The sequence below is a fragment of the Ostrinia furnacalis genome, unplaced genomic scaffold (assembly GCF_004193835.3).
Source record: "Ostrinia furnacalis isolate ACB-3 unplaced genomic scaffold, ASM419383v2 OfSCF0631, whole genome shotgun sequence".
Lineage (NCBI taxonomy): Eukaryota > Metazoa > Arthropoda > Insecta > Lepidoptera > Crambidae > Ostrinia > Ostrinia furnacalis.
In genome coordinates, this window is record NW_021130870.1 from 267,073 (window position 1) to 283,845 (window position 16,773).

Below are 16,773 nucleotides of genomic sequence, written 5' to 3' on the forward strand. Positions count from 1 at the left end.
GTGAAAGAAAAGTGGTTCACAATGTGTTAAAGTATTTGTCGAAGAGAAATACTAAGGGTTCGGACAATATTTTCATTGAATAATGTTTCCGACAAAGGTTGTCAAATTGACTGACATGTTTATCGTATAGTACAGTCCACTATGAAAATTAGCTGTGGTTTGTTTCAACTACCTATTTTAAAGTTTTTTATCACTTTCTAAGTGTTGAATTTTATGGAATTGGGAAAGAAGTACCGAATTTGAAGCGTTCATGAGCAGACATTGCAGTTGAATATTCAAGTTCTGAATTTGATTATTGATGAATAATAAAATAAATCCTTCTAACTCGATTGACGGTTTCATTTAATTTATTTAAACCAGGTTACCTATAATAATATTTTTTCGTTAATTTATGAAAATATCAAATTAGCCCGTAATCCTGAATCCTGATACATAAAGTTAGCCTATTAATTTAACACAGGTACGACTGTACTCAGTGTTGCACTATCAAATGCAATTGACGCGCCTCCATGCCAGGGTTTTTATGTTCCTGGTCAGGCTATAATAAGTTAAATTTTAGGGCGTCTTCAAATTGGAGGCGTAACGAAGCGCTCATAGTGGCGCCATACAATTTCTAAAGGCGCAACAACCGCGTGTCTGTGACGGCACAGTGGTGTCACATTGGTAGGGGCGCTGCAACTGCGCTGGTAGAAATTATTGTATGAAAACTATCAGTGGTGTTACTGCAGCGCTTCCTCACGCCTCTAATTTAAAGACGGAGCGCCTTACAAACAAAATAAGATGTGCTGGCGACAGCACTTATAGAGGTCAACTAAATGTAGCGACATAAAAATAAATGGAGTGTTCTATGATGAATCGATATAAATGTCAGAAAAGTAAAAAAGATAGCAAAACAAGTTTGTAAATAGAACATGGTTATTATTTTCTTATTAATATGTTTAAGAAATAAATAATTTAAGTATGTAATATCAGTGTTTCATTCTTAAACTACAGTATGATAAGTAAAACGGCTATAGTTGCTGAAAGTAAATTAATTTAATGTAAAAGAAATATAGTTTTGAACTAATATTTAAAGCTTACTAAGACTTAATCTTATCTGTGCCCTTAAAATCACGTTTTAATGAGTATATTTCACTTAAACTTAAAACTTTCTGTTTTAGGCGAGATTGCTTTTAGAATGTTTTCGACACTGTATGGTGCATCTGAAACAAACAGAAAAATTATTACTACATAAGTGACATTCCTTAGGGGTGCTTATTTAACGAGATTACGAGAGCATTCCCGTGAACTATTGAATGTAAGATTTTTTTATCGAATCGATAAATACATAGTATCAGGTCCAATCGAATATTCCCAGTGAATTAGAGTATTTGTCAATTAAGTATGTAGTTGAGGTACAATTTTATTCTTGAAGTTCAATCCATAGCTGAACAGTTTTTTTTACTTTGGGACAATAAATGTCATCGAAAAGGTACCTATATCAAAAAGTAATTTCTCCAGCGGTCCACTATCACAATAGTATTAATTTGCTATGATGCTATTTCATCGATTAACTGTGGTGAATTAACTGGTTGACCAAATTAAAAAGCTATTTAACCAAAACCTCTTAACTTCGACATTCATTTATTTAACTGCTGTTTTTTTATGTTATTGATTAATATACTGACCAACGTCTAACCACTCCGTGTCTGCGTAGCCGAACTCCTTCCTAGCGCTGACAATAGCGTCATGCAGCGCGAGGGGGACCGTCACCGCTAGCGTCAGCGCGGGCTCTCCCGTTGCTGAAAGTTTACAAAAGTATTTATTATTTTTCAACCGACTTCAAAAAAGGAGGAGGTTCTCAATTCGACCCGTATGTTTTTTTTTCTATGTTTGTTACGCGATAACTCCGCCAATTATGAACCGATTTGAACAAATCTTTTTTCGGCGTATAGGTAATACCTCAAGGGTGGTCCCATTTAAATTTAATAATAGAAAAAACAACCCCTAAGGGCGGAAAATTGGGGATGAACTTTTTTATACGCAATATCTCCGCCGATTATAAATCAATTTGAACGATTATTTTTTTGTTGAATAGGTATTATCAAAAGGGTGGTTTCATGCGAATTTGAAGAAAATATTTCACCCCCAAGGGTGGAAAATTGGGGATGAACTTTTTTTAAATACGCAATATTTTTAACTTTTAGTTTTTTTTTTGTGTTCACGCATTTGAAGTCGGTTTTATTTTTTTTTAAAGTTAATTATTCACATTATCCACCTCATACGAATATGATTTACACCATTGATGTATGCTCAATGATTTACACACATAAAGCGTAAAAATCAACATTATTTATTACTATTATATTCACATATTTTATCCCGTTATACATTTTTTTATACGGAATCAATAAAATAAATTGATTTTACAGTCATTTCAAATTTCGCTCCAAAAACGATAACGCTAAAAACACCGAAATGTCAGACCATAAAGATTGGGGGCGTTTAGCCGAAAATAGAATTTGTTGCAAATTGTAAGCAAAATGGCGATCGCCATTGCAACCGCGTAAACTTTAGCGTGTTTTCGGTTCGGCAAGGACACACTTCAATCACGGTACTTCAATAGTGACGTTTTCCCATACATTTTTTAGCAGTGATAGCACTTACCGCTAAACGAACGCCATTTTTCTTATTAGCGCTAACAATTATATTTTCGGCTAAATGCCCCCATTGATCGACGCGAATTCTATTTTGTGATGAACACTCACTGATAAAAACAAAAACATCAATAAATTATGTCACGTGACTAGTGACCATTTTGATGTCATACTCAGTGGTGCCAGATTAGGCGAATTATCGCCATTTAGGCTACCTCTGGGGGTCAAATGGCGACCAAAAAATGCAAACGGCTACCGGTAGCCATTTAGGCTACCTAGAAAATAAGATCGGGCTATTTAGGCTACTTCAGGATTACCTTGGAAAAATAAATCCTAACCTAGTATTCTGTAATTCAGTTAGTTTTTTAAAATGACCCCTACCCCCTTTACTACTCCATGAAAGTCCGAACTCTATACTAAATCCGTAATTTTTTTTCTAAGTGTCAGCTCCATACAAATTACGTTCGAAAATTCGGTTATTTGGCTAAGTCCTGCACCCCCTTTGCTACACCCTAACCGTACATAAATAATAATGATCAAAATCTGTTTACTTTACACATTACCGGTGGGCCAGCTGGACGTATTCTATACAATGCCTAGGAATTACATACACCTGCCTAGGTAAAGTATTTATTGAACAATAATATTTTATACATTGCCTACGCGCCCCAGGCATTGATTTTACACATTTACTAGGGATTGTATAGAATCCCTAAATAATACAAATTGCCGCTACACATAACATTCCGCACACACTTACACAATATAAATACACGATTTAAGAAAACAACATGGCCGCAATATAGGAAATGACAGGTTTTGTGTGTGTGTGTGTGTGTGTGTGTGTGTGTGTGTGTGTGTGTGTGTTTTGTGTAGTTGTCAGCTGATTGCCTATATTGCGGCCATGTTGATTTCTTAAATACAATTGTATGTACTCGGCACAAGTCAGGTAGTTAGTGACGTCACAAAAATGTTGCCAGAGTAGTTGAGTAGGCTAACCAAACATTATATATCTCTTTTTCATACGTTACCATGGGTAAGTTAGAAAGAGATAAACAGCTGTTTGTCATTAATGTGTCGATTTGATATGTATTTTTGTATAATTACCTCAAAATGTTAGGCGAATTAGGCTACTTCAGGAAAAAAAAATATTAGGCGATTTAGGCTACTCGGTAGGAAAAATTAGGCGAATTGAGTTAGCTGATATCTGGCAACCCTGGTCATACTTAGTTAGTATGATACTTAGAGCAAACCAACACAATCGTGTTCTTCTGAAGTGATTTGTAGATTTCTTGAATTAAAAGATGAATTCTATGTTCTACAAGTCTTGTGCGGTGCCTGATTGTGCAAGTACTACAATAAAAACGCCGGAAAAGTTGTTTATTCACGTTCCACGCACCGAGAAACGCAGGATAATGTGGCTTCAGCTTGCCAAAAGGGATCCAAAGCATGTTCCTCCACAATCTAAATTGTACTTTTGTGAAGATCATTTTAATGTAAGTTATTCATCATTTTTTTCATTAACATTAACTGTTTTAATTAATAAAATAAATTAAAACAGTAATTATTTTGTAGCCGGGTGTGGTGTCAAGGATTTTTTTATCGTTAAATGGACAAACAATTATCTTGTTTATAAAAAATAATTTATTTATTAAAGTACATTTATTATGCCCTTTGAATCAATGAAGAGCTAGGTCTATATGTATTGTAAATGCATAGCTGGGCACCTTTAATCAAATAGTTAACTTCGTTAATCGTTAAACCGTTAACAAAAAAAATAACTTCGTTAAACGTTAAAACGTTACATTTAGCAAGATTTAACGCAAGTTAACGTTAATCGTTAATCCGTTAACACATTATAATAAAACGTAAAAAATAATTGTATGCATGGTTCAAATAATTTCGAAAGATTGTATCGCGCATGGAATTTATTCCTCTTTTATGTTTGCGCTACAAGCTTTTGAAATTATTTGAACCTTGCATACAATTTTTTTTCATTTTAGTAACAACGGCATTTCAGAATAAAAACTTGTTTTTAAAAAAAATATATTACTATAATTTTATTTTACACTTTTTAGTAGTAGACTAAGAGCTAGTGAACGCCAGACCTACGACATTTTATAAAAGCTGAAAGTTTGTCAGCGTATGCTGCCAATATAGGGTAGAATGTTGGTGAATCATGAAGTTTGGGTCATCGTGACTTTGGCAGTTATTTCCAAAAATTTGCTTGCTACACCTGGGAATCGAACCAACTAAAATCTGTTAAAAGTTACACCCTGTATTTTAATTGCATCAATCGTTAGGGTTAAGTATAAGGATGAAATCTCTCTAACAAACTTGATAAATCAAATGAAAGGAAAACCATGAAATCTTAAATTATCTTAATTATTTCAGGAAATTGTACGATTTTCGAAAAAAAATTCGAAAATCTATTAATGCAATTCTCTTTCTTTTCAAAAATAAAGGAATGTTTTCTTTCAGTAAAATTTTCTATCTACAGTATTAAGAGTACTTTCCCTCCAGGTGGCATTACAAAATTCCACCCTGTATATGGAGTATAGGACAGGTCCCAGCACTGATCCTTGCGGTACTGAGGCTCTGATTTCACACAGCTTAGAGAATTCTTCTTCATATTTTACTTGAAACCTTCTTTGTTCCAGGTAGGATTTTAGGATCATGTAGATTGAGTTCGGTAGTAGGGTTTTTAGTTTGTATAGTAGACCCTTGTGCCAAACTTTGTCGAATGCCTGTTGTATGTCTAGGAATACAGCAGAGCAGTATTCTTTTTTCTCAAGTGATTGCCTGATTGGACCACTCTGTGCACTTGCTCAACAGTAGCATGTTTCTCCCAAACCCAAACTGGTGATCCGGTATGATCCTATTTACTAAGGCACCCCCTACCCCCCAGCACCCCCCGTATCATGAAATAGACCGCAGACTTGTCATGCAGATGAGCTAATCAGTACTAATTTGCGCGACTTGTGTCACCCCCTGAGGCTTGGCACCCGGGGCGGACCGACCGACAACTTAGATAAGATTGGAAGTAGACTTATCGGTCTATATGAACTGGGTTCAGTTGGAGGTTTTCCTGGCTTCGCAATCATGCATATGGTAGATATCTTCCAGACTTCCTACTTACGATATACCATAAAATCAGATTTTTATGTATAATATTTGGGCAATGATTAGAAGTTGTTTCGACATCAGCCACACAGTTTTGACAGTTCCAACTCCTTTCCAGACAGGTTTTTTAGGATAGCTGCCAAAGCCACGATGACCCAAACTTCATAATCCACCAACATTCTAAGCTATATTGGGAGCATACGCTGACAAACTTTCAGCTTTTATAAAACGACGTAGGTCTGGTGTTCACCAGCTCTTAGTCTATAATATCTCAATTTCAGAGCAATTACAATACAATTAAGCACCAAAGTGCTCGAAAAGACAAATCCAACAAACCCAAACTCGATAAGTTTCCACCGTTTCGTTTAGGAATTCCTATGGCCACCTCCTGACTCCATCATCAAGACCCTGGATATCTTCTAGTACTAAAGTGCTCGAAAAGACAAATCCAACGAACCCAAATTCGATGCGATTCCGCCGTTTCATTTAGGAGTTCCAATGGCCACCTACTGACTCCATCATCAGACCAGCTTAATGGTACCATAACATTGCATTTTCATCGTACTTACATAATTATACCAAACAGTTCAATTGGTTGAGGAGAACTGGTCTTAAATTCAGTTGCAAGATTTGTCCCACACATACTAACAAGTGAAGTCAATATAAAACTTGTAAATAAATAAAAAAATTGCATATTTTATATCGTTTCGTTCTGGTTACAAAAACTGTTGTTTTGAGTTCTGGAAGTTCTGGAAGCCCAAACGTACTTGTCAAAACGCGTTTTTCAAGTGTTTTTCAGCGTGCCTGCTGTATCTTTTTGGTAAATAGTAGGTACTGGATTAACGATTAACGGACTTAGGATAATTTAACGGAAGTTAACGAGTCCGTTAACAATTTTTAAAGTTACTTACAACTTACAACTTAAAAGTTAATCCGTTAATAGAAATGTTAACTTCGTTTAACGATTAACGGATTAACTAGTTAATGCCCAGCTATGTGTAAATGCATTGTGTGCCTGTGGAATGGCAAGTATTTGTTACAAGGAGATTAGAAGTAAGTACACAAAAATTAATAATGTTTTGTAACTTATTTTAGTTGCCACGTGATATGGAGAATTATTCTGAATATCGTTCGATGGGTGCAGTGTCACAGATCCGAATGAGAGCGGGTTGTGTGCCATCGAAATTTGCGACGCGAATAATGAGAAACAAAAGCACCATTACACCCAAAAAGGAAAAAACAAAACAAGAATGGGAACAAAATTTAATAGATATTTTGTCAAAACCCAAAAAAAAGATAGTATTTAATGATGGTAAGTTGGTTGTAAAACGTAACTTGAACAGAAACTAGTGTTAACATTTACATTTGATCAGATTAGCTCTATTTTTATTCTGCTATAATGTTATATTGTATAAAATATGACGTGTTAAGTATGTTAACATGAAAACCTAATAAAAAATATTATTCCTTTCAGAGAACCTTGCATCATTCAAACAATTAATCAATCAAACACAAAACCAAAAATTACGAGAATGTCTTGCACGTATTTTGTTCCAAGACAAAAGTACACAGACTGATTTTCCGGAAATAAAGGAAGAAGAACAGTCATATGAGACTCAAACAAATACTGTATCATCAAGTCAAAACAGTAGCCCAAATGTACAAGGGTTCAATCAAGAATTGGACATCAAAAAAGAAATTAAAGATGAGCCGTTTGATAATGATGCATCATTCCACACACCACCTGAGACTCGCTCGACCTTCCCATCATCATCTACAGAAATGCAATGGTCAGAGAACAACGGTCAACAAAAATACGTCATTAAAATTAAACAAGCAGTTGGAATGGACACGGATAAAGTCGTAATTAATATTTCACAAGAAATAGAAATGAAATAAATTTAAGAATATACTATGTACTTACTTTATAAAGCCAACATTATATTTATGGCTTTAAAACGTATATGTTAGAAATATTGAGTGTTATATTGAAGTAAGCTAATTTTTTTCAAAAACACCTTTTAATGTAAAGAACTGTTCAATTCTATACAACTTTGAGGTGACTTAAAAGTGTAAAACTATCCGCCTATTTTGAAAACTGCAGTCACTACAAGCACCAGCCCTTGCAAGTAAAAATGGAACTCAATCCATCTTGAGAATAGGAAGTTCCAAAATGACAACTATAAGAGAGGAAGCTTTGAAGTAAAATGTAAACTGATGTGGTAAATGTGAATGTGCCCATAAAACAGTTGATTCGCTTCTATTTTCTGTGTGTTATTTTGCAACTGGTGAATTATGTATATGTATTCTTATTTACGCTAAGCTTATTTAGAGTGGAATTTAAAACTATATAATCTCATTAGATATTTATATTTATTGTATTTGTAATACTTAGCGATAGTATGAATGATCTCGTTTATTGTAATACATAGTGATAGTATAATGATCTCTTTTAATACATAGTGATAGTGATTAAATGAGTTTTATTTTGTACAATTATCCCAGTTCTTTTAATTAGGCAGATTATATGTCTGGTGCTTTGCTCAGTCAATGCCTGAAGTATGACGTGACAGAGCATACAAATCAGCCCCCTTAGACAAAACGCACTTTTTGATCGAATCGAAAATCGAATCAGTCAAAACTCCATACAAAAAAGGGGCTTTTCGACCATTTTTCGACTGGTTTGCGATTATAATTTGCACTTTGTCTAGACCCACAGAGGTAGAATTGTGTAAAGCAATCGTAATCATTTGACAGTTCATAACGTACGATTATTCTGTCAAACGCTTTGTTTATCTGACTTAATCGTACGTTATGAACTGTCAAATGATTACGATTGCTTTACACAATTCCACCCATGAGGTCTCGCTGACGTTTGACCGGCATAAATCATCAGGCATTGAGTGATTAAGCGCTTGACCTATAGTAAGTAAATAGTTTTTTGGAGGCTGAATAAAAGACAGGGATATATGCACCCTGGTTTTTAAAGAACTATTTATCTAAACATTTAGATTTAGATCTCCATTACTATGGAATGATCATCCTAGCTTCTTATGATTGCTCATTAGTGTTAATAAATTAATCAGTTTCTAACGACAGAAGTAATAATCATGAATTCAGATCAATGTTTGTAATTATTATCAAAATTCATCAAAAATGGTAAAGTTGTGAAACTGCAACACAGATTCTCATTCTACATTAAATATGTAAATACTAGCTGTGCCCGCGACTTCGTACGCGTGAAAACCCGTTTTCGCAACATTTTTCATATTGCTGTGCTCCTATTGATCGTAGCGTGATGTTGTATAGCCTATAGCCTTCCTCGATAAATGGGCAGATGTTATGATGTAGGCTAATAAAGGATTTTACGAAACTCCACCCCTAAGGGGGTAAGACGGGATCCACGCGTACGATTTCGCGGGCGGCCGCTAGTTTGATCATAATCAACTCACCTTTCGACCTCAGGATCCCGGCAGTATTGATGGAGTTCTTCTGGAAGGCCACTCTGAAGTCGACCGGGATGTCTTTGGCACCTGGCGGGTGGTAGGTCCAGGTTCGGTCTGTGAGAAGACGGCCCGATGATGGTTCATAAGCCAGCTGCTCACTCGTCCATAAACCGAGTCCCATTATGAACGCGCCCTCGATCTAAAGAAAGTTACACATGTGAGTTGGTGAAGAAGTGACGTCATGATGTTGAGACGTTGAGAATTACTAAGTTTATTTATGAAAGAAACGCGTATAAGCAGCTTATAAAAAATACGTTAATTTATAGTTCTTGCAATAGGGTACTATTACAGTAGAACGCCGATTATCCGAATCGGTCCTAAGCGTAATATAAAAAATTAAAACAAAGTCATTTTTGATTTGTTTTGTTGGGACTCAGATATATTTCAACTGAGCGTTATTGTAGCAGTTCTACAATAACGTACAGTAGAAATATTATCTGTTTTTTAAACTTATTAAAGTTTAATCTATGTGTGACAGATCGTTTTTCTCTATTACCAGTCTATTTCCGACTATCCGAATCAACCCCAGTCCCAATTAATTCGGATAATCGGCGTTCTACTGTACATATGTATTTAATTTTTAATAGATTTCCTTCATTTTACATCTACCCATGTCTATAAATACGAAATCAGATTTGGGTTTCAAGAGTTCTTCACTTTACCTATCTCACATCAAAGTTGGAGCTGATGCTGACGCCGGCAGACGCCCACGTACTCAATCAAGTCAACGCGCCCGTATCCCGTCAGAAAGTCAAGTTCATGGATGCTATAGCCTGTAGCGGGCTCGTCATGTAATCCGCTTGAGGTTTAGGTACACCTGGAGATGCCATATTCAAGAGATGTCCTCCACATTACCTGTCCCACATCGATATCAGGGCTGATGCTGACGCCCACGTCCTCAACCGAAGTCCACGCGCGTAACGGAGTGCTGACCCGTTAACACGTCGCACGTGCACGCGCCGTGGATGCTATAGCCGGCTCATCACGTCACGCTTGGNCTAAATGTGAAATTTCATTAAATTCGTTTTAGTAGGTCAGAAGATATGACCCAAAAATATGGTTCTGGCCACTAAAATGGCTCTCCTGTAAAATTTACTTTTTTCACTTACGCCAGTATACGTAGGAGCCATCGATCTGGAGAAGCAATTTTGAAGAGTTGTCCAAATTACCTGTCCCACATCGATATCAGGGCTGATGCTGACGCCCACATCTTCTATCAAGTCCACGCGCGTGACGGCGTGCTGTCCCGTTAGCACGTCTAGTTCTACCTCGCACGCGCACGCGCCGTGGATGCTACAGCCGGCTCGTCACGTACGAATAACGCTTGGAGGTTCAACGGAGATGCCTTTTTCAAGAGTTCTCTTCTAATTTACCTGTCCCACATCGATATCGTCCACGTCCTTTATAAAGTCCACGCGAGTGACGTCGAGTTCTGGTTCGCACGCGCACGTGCCGTGGTCACTATAGCGGGCTCGTCCCTTCAAGTTATGACTCTTTTAGAAGTTTACATCTGGAGAAGAAATTTTCAAAAGTTGCCCGCTACTTTACCTGTCCCACGTCGATATCAGGGCTGATGCTGACGCTCACATCCTCAATCAAGTCCACGCGCGTGACGGCGTGCTGTCCCGTTAACACGTCGAGTTCCACCTCGCACGCGCACGCGCCGTGGATGCTATAGCCGGCTCGTCACGTACAAATGACGCTTGGAGGTTCAACGGAGATGACTTTTACAAGAGTTCTCTTCTACATTACCGGTCCAACATCAATGTCACGCGCACGCGCCATGGATGCCATAGCAGGCTTGTCATGTATGACGCTGGGTGTACACACCCGATGAGACCATTGTCAAGAGTTGTCCTCCACTTTACCTGTGCCACATCGATATCGGAACACGTCGAGTTCCACCTCGCACGCGCACGCGTCATAGTTGCTAGCTATAGCGGGCTCGTCTCTTCAAGTTATGACTCTTTTAGAAGTTTACATCAATTATAATACAGAAATTTTCAAAAGTTTCCCGCTACTTTACCTGTCCCACGTCGATATCAGGGCTGATGCTGACGCCCACATCTTCTATCAAGTCCACGCGCGTGACGGCGTGCTGTCCTGTTAACACGTCGAGTTCCACCTCGCACGCGCACGCGCCGTGTATGTTGTAACCGGCCGGCGAGTCCAGAGGGCCCGTCATGTATGATGTTTGGAGGTTCACTCCTGGGGATACCAGTTTTATTTGAAGGTTGGCTAAACGGCATTTGATGTCACTTTAAAAGACTGAATTGAATATTATTTAGAAGTGGGCAGTGGTGAGGTAAGTAAATGCGCTAGATTGCTTGCATTTGGTGTAGCTTTGCTCGAAAAATAAGACATTAAAAAAACCTTTTTAATTTTTTAAAATAATTTTTTAGACTAACAAACTGCAAACCAACGTTTGTTCTTTGCCGGGGAAATTACACCATGAAAACTTCTGTAGTACGTAATAAATAGAAGAGCATAAGTATTTTGAAGGATTGCTCTAATGTAAGATGTTCTCAAAAGCTTACCTTTTTCAAATGCCTTCTGCACTAGCTGCTCCCACGACGGGTCATTCATTTCATTCTTCACCGTCTCCAATCTCTTCAAGAGTTCCGTACACGACTTCACTGTGGCGTATGCGACACAGTCGCTTGTTATGCTGCCGTTACTGGCCATCGCATTGGGCGACGACAGACTGTCACTGCCGAAAACTGACACTTTTTCCAACGGTACCTTCAGAGTATACGCACACACTTGAGCCACTTTCGTATTGATACCCTGACCCATCTCAATACCACCGTGGGTTATAGCTACTGTTCCATCACCATGGTATACTGAAACTGTCACTGGGAAGTTCCAAGAGTAATCTATTGGGAACGACATTATACACAGCTTGATGCCGCGTTTCTTCCAAGCATTCTCGGCATTAAAGGTCGCAATTTGAGCTTTACGCTCGTTGTAATTGGAGTCGTTTTTGAGCGTGTCTATCATGTCTTTGATGGCGATGTGTTCAGGAGTGATGTTCTTGATGCGAACTTCGATTGGATCCTTTTTGGTGACGTGAGCGATTCGCTCCATTAGGTGTTCGACGATAGCAGTGGCTTCGTTGGTTCCTAAAAGAAAAAATAAATCATTTCATACAACCAAAACTCTGAGCATCTGTGACATGACGTCATCGAATTCATTGTGTCCTTTGTTGTATAGAATGTTAGGAGATATTGTGATAGACTGGATAGGAGACCAAGTGGTGGTGCATTATAAGCATGCAACATTGAGTCACGTACACCAAAAGCCCTGCACCAATGTTTGCCAGCAGTATATTGAGTACGCTATACCTCTGAGGAGCTCTGGTACATAAGAGCCATGACGTCGCGTCACAGTAACTGTACCCTCTACTTCAAAGGCGTAAAAACTTGTGAACAAGAAATACGTATCAGGCGCCCTGCACCAAATGTTTCCAGCCATATCCGTGAGTACACTATACCCTTTAATAGTCCAGGTGGAGCTATGATGTCACTGTACTCTCTGTAGTATAGAGGCTGATGGTTTACTTTTAGTAAAATTACAATGAGTCACGTACCAGGCGCCCTGCACCAAGTGTTGCCAGCCGTATCCGTGAGCACGCTGTATCCTTTAACTGTCCAGGTGGAGCTCTGGTACATTAGAGCCATGACGTCACTGATAGCGCTGCCGGCTGTATCGTTGAAGTTGAACCCGCAGTCCATATAGTAAGTTAGGTTTAGGTATTGGATGACCCCCTCATCGTCCACACCCAGCTGTATTTGGAAAAAAGGTGTAAGTTTACATTTAATGTTGTTGTCCTTTGTTTCATGTTTTTTATGAATAAGTGACGTCATAAGTTTCTGTTGCTATAAAAATCACATTTATTACTTTTGAATAGTTCATAATAGATAACTATCTGTTTTGCTCAAGGTCAGCTGGTAGAGAATGACTTATGGCATTAAACTCGTCTTTTTGTACTGAACATTGTTATGTGTGTGCAATAAAGTCTTTAAATAAAAATAAATAAATAAACTATTGCCCGCGGCTTCACCCGCGTGAATTTTTTCTACCGAAGAAAAACTTTATCGCACGCGTCCCTGTTTAAAAAACCGGGAACTACTTATCTCTATGAAGAAGAAATATACCTCATTGAAGTTAACCGATAAGGAATGCAGTAACAAACCTCATAATCAGCTCTGCACCGCTGCCTCTTCCCTACAGCGGCCATGTTGTGCGTCAGAGGCATCACTAAAGTGGCGGTCCTGTTGAGTTTCCGCGCCACCAGTGCGCACGCGCACGCTGCTAGCGCCGAGCGGGACGCTTTACCGCCGTACGCGCCGCCCACGCGTGGGACTGACACTAACACCCTAGAAACAGAATGGTGATGGAGTGCAATAATACTAACACCCCCATTCACATCACGTTTATTCAGGCGCCACAATCGCACGTCGCGGCATTGCTGTAACTAAATTAGATTCCTTTGCTGCATAAATACGTTGGGCGTTAGATAAAAAAGCTGTATGCAAGGGCCCTTATCAAAAACTAGCGTCCGGGCAAGGAATATCAAGATTAGCTCTTCAATTGAACAGTGAATCACCACCCTACTATACAATTACATGTTACAATATTGAATCTCCTCAAGGATGGAAATAAAATCTTCCATCGAACGGTCAATCAGTGAAAATTTTTGCCGCATCTCAAAGAAATCACTCAAAGTAAAAATATCATGAAAACATGACGAGAATCAATGACAGCAGAAAAACACGCACGCCAAAATCAGCAATTTTTTCTCTTGATATTGAATCGCGAATCTAAACACCGATCAACACAAGCACGCAACAATACCGCTACCGTTAACAATGCAAGTTACCAACATGCAACCTATGAACATGCAGCGTAAGCGTAGATTTTTAGACATTTGAAGTTGAAACATAAGATAGGTTTAAAGGGGTGTCCAATTTTCAGAGGGGGACACTCCTCCCATCCGGGATGAAAAACATAAGTTCGAGAAACTTGCCTAGCTTCATATTAGACACGAAACAACACTCCATGGTAAAGTGGTACTGCTATGGAATCACGAGGCTTTCTTTGATGTCGTGGCTGGTAGTTTTACAAAACTCACCTATTCTGCTCAATATCCAAGGCATTAGCAACGGCCACGTGCACTAGATTCATCCACTGCGTGGCCGAACGTACGTGGATGCCTAGTTCCGTATTGGATACAGAACAGCATTGAGTTTCCATAGTAAAGTGGTACTGCGACGGAATAATGAAGCTGCCTTTGATGACGTAGCTAGTATTTAGTTTTAAAAACTCACCTATTCTGCTCTAAATCTAAGGCATTAGCAACGGCCACGTGCACTAGATCCATCCACTGCGTGGCCGAGCGCACATGGATTCCTAGCTCCGTATTAGACACGGAACAACACTGTGTTTCCATAGTAAAGTGGTACTGCGACGGAATAATGAAGCTGCCTTTGATGAAGTAGCTGTTCTGTTTTAAAAACTCACCTATTCTGTTCAATATCCAAGGCATTAGCAACAGCCACGTGCACTAGATTCATCCACTGCGTGGCCGAACGTACGTGGACAGTGGCGGGGCAAGACCTAAATTTGATGTGGGCAAGACAGATTTCGCGAGGCCTTGTTCTGTGGCTACCTGAAGACGGATTTTATGAAATAATAAAAAAAAACGGGTCAATGGTCTATTCATTGACAGTTTCTGATTTCTTGATTCAGTGATCATTTTTAAAGGAATTTTGCGCCAAAGAATAATGTTTGTTAATTTTGTGTCTGATTATGGCTGAATTTGTATGGAAAAAAAAATTAACTACATTGTTTAGCTATCAATAATTTATATTTAATAGTATTTAAAAGTTGAATTTGACATGTGAGCAAAATTTTTGACGCGCGAGGCCGTAGGCGGTGGCCCACATCGCCTACGCCTTACGCCGCCACTGTACGTGGATGCCTAGCTACGTGTTGGACACGGAATAACACTACTTATCTAAGTTGAAGTGGTACTGCGACAGAATCACAAGGCTGCCTTGATGACATGCCTGGTATTTTGATTTAAAAACTCACCTATTCTGCTCAATATCCAAGGCATTAGCAACAGCCACGTGCACTAGATCCATCCACTGCGTGGCAGAACGTACGTGGATGCCTAGTTCCGTATTGGATACAGAACAGCATTGAGTTTCCATAGTAAAGTGGTACTGCGACGGAATAATGAAGCTGCCTTTGATGACGTGGCTGGTGTTCTCCCCTTTCCCAGTAGCGGTCTTTGAGACATCCTCGCGTATCTAGTTGAGATGAGAATGAAGATGTTATCACAGATAATCTAACAAGATCAAGTGGGTGGGTCAGAAATTGTTTAAACTACCTTTGAAGCCTTACATGCGTGAATCAAGATTCGATAAGGAAGATATTACAAAAGACCTAGGCAAGTAACTATTTTTGGTCACGACTCTTCCTGGGTAATTCAAGCTCTCAAAAGCGTCAGCTTTTTTTTTATAAAGATTACTTACTTATTGGTAATTTGTTATTACACAAATATTACTAATGGAACATGATACAAGCTGAGTAGAAGCCATTTTGGTTCAATAAATTACGTATGTAATTTAAATTGTGTAAAACGTTTGTTTGAACCAAATATTATACCATCTTTCTTTCTTTCTAATAGTCCCGTTAGCCCCTCGTACTGAGCTAAATATGCTTGTGTCACGAGTGAGCTCACCACAATAGTAGCGGCGGCGGGGACCGAACCCGCGTTCCCCTGGTCACGAGTCGGCCAGTCCGACCCCTTCACCGTTCGGCTATAGTGGCTTCAAAACAATGCCTTCTTTATTCATTGAAATGTAGTCATGAAAGACTTACCCTTCTATCCTTGTCCGGTGCGACCAACGCTTCTTCGATGCTCAGTACTGGTCTAGCAGAACTCTTCTTATACACCACTTTGACCAAGTCAGCCGCTTTCAGCGCTATAGCATGGCTGACGGCAGCCACTAAAGCGACCGGCTGGCCGTAGTATGACACCTCCTTGCTCGCTAGGATCTCTTCTTCAAAGGATGCCCAAGGCACATTCGTAGGGACGAAGGTATTCTTCCCTGGGATGTCTTTAGCTGTGAAGAAGGCTACAACGCCGGGAATTTTCTGGAATATTGAAGATCTTTGCTTTATATTTAAAACTAGCTTACCGCCCGCGGCTTCACCCGCGTGGAATTTTGTTAGTTACAGAAAAACTTTATCGCGCGCGTCCTTGTTTCAAAAACCGGGATAAAAACTATCCTATGTCCTTTCCCGGGACTCAAACTATCTCTATGCCAAATTTCATCAAAATCGGTTGAGTGGTTTAGGCGTGAAAGCAAGACAGACAGACAGACAGAGTTACTTTCGCATTTATAATATTAGTATAGATATTAGTATAGATTAAGCCTAGGCGCAGACCACCCACTTTTAGTTGGCCGATAGTTGGGTCGGGCTGTTAATAATCA

At 39.0% G+C, this 16,773-nt stretch overlaps 2 protein-coding genes across 7 annotated transcripts in view; one reads left to right on the forward strand and one right to left on the reverse strand.

The window, feature by feature from the left end:
• Positions 1 to 850: 850 nt before the first annotated feature.
• The window catches only part of LOC114366400 (xanthine dehydrogenase), a 31,825-nt gene continuing 15,902 nt past the window's right edge, over positions 851 to 16,773 (reverse strand). For 5 of the 6 annotated variants that reach the window (XM_028323264.1, XM_028323266.1, XM_028323265.1 and 2 more), the window contains 9 exons: positions 16,157 to 16,432; positions 15,362 to 15,582; positions 13,461 to 13,644; positions 12,855 to 13,050; positions 11,803 to 12,387; positions 11,292 to 11,473; positions 9,212 to 9,404; positions 1,668 to 1,781; positions 851 to 1,202 (listed from right to left, as the gene is read on the reverse strand). In XM_028323264.1, coding sequence (XP_028179065.1) covers positions 1,132 to 1,202; positions 1,668 to 1,781; positions 9,212 to 9,404; positions 11,292 to 11,473; positions 11,803 to 12,387; positions 12,855 to 13,050; positions 13,461 to 13,644; positions 15,362 to 15,582; positions 16,157 to 16,432 — 2,022 coding nt within the window. In that variant the 3' untranslated portion in view covers positions 851 to 1,131. Of the gene's footprint in view, positions 1,203 to 1,667; positions 1,782 to 9,211; positions 9,405 to 11,291; positions 11,474 to 11,802; positions 12,388 to 12,854; positions 13,051 to 13,460; positions 13,645 to 14,399; positions 14,557 to 15,361; positions 15,583 to 16,156; positions 16,433 to 16,773 lie in introns of all 6 variants that reach the window. The other variant, XM_028323269.1, reaches the window with a different exon arrangement.
• Positions 2,407 to 8,022, forward strand: LOC114366401 (uncharacterized). Its single transcript, XM_028323270.1, has 4 exons — positions 2,407 to 2,809; positions 3,885 to 4,132; positions 6,855 to 7,071; positions 7,234 to 8,022. Exons 2-4 carry the CDS (start codon positions 3,941 to 3,943, stop codon positions 7,656 to 7,658), a joined length of 834 nt encoding a protein of 277 aa, XP_028179071.1. The 5' UTR covers positions 2,407 to 2,809; positions 3,885 to 3,940; the 3' UTR covers positions 7,659 to 8,022.

Excerpts from the sequence above, each read along its gene's own strand:
- LOC114366401 (XM_028323270.1), top strand. The coding sequence starts at position 3,941 with ATGAATTCTATGTTCTACAAGTCTTGTGCGGTGCCTGATTGTGCAAGT. Across the intron at positions 4,133-6,854 it reads TTTGTGAAGATCATTTTAAT|TTGCCACGTGATATGGAGAA; the intron begins GTAAGTTATTCA and ends AACTTATTTTAG. Across the intron at positions 7,072-7,233 it reads AAAGATAGTATTTAATGATG|AGAACCTTGCATCATTCAAA; the intron begins GTAAGTTGGTTG and ends TATTCCTTTCAG.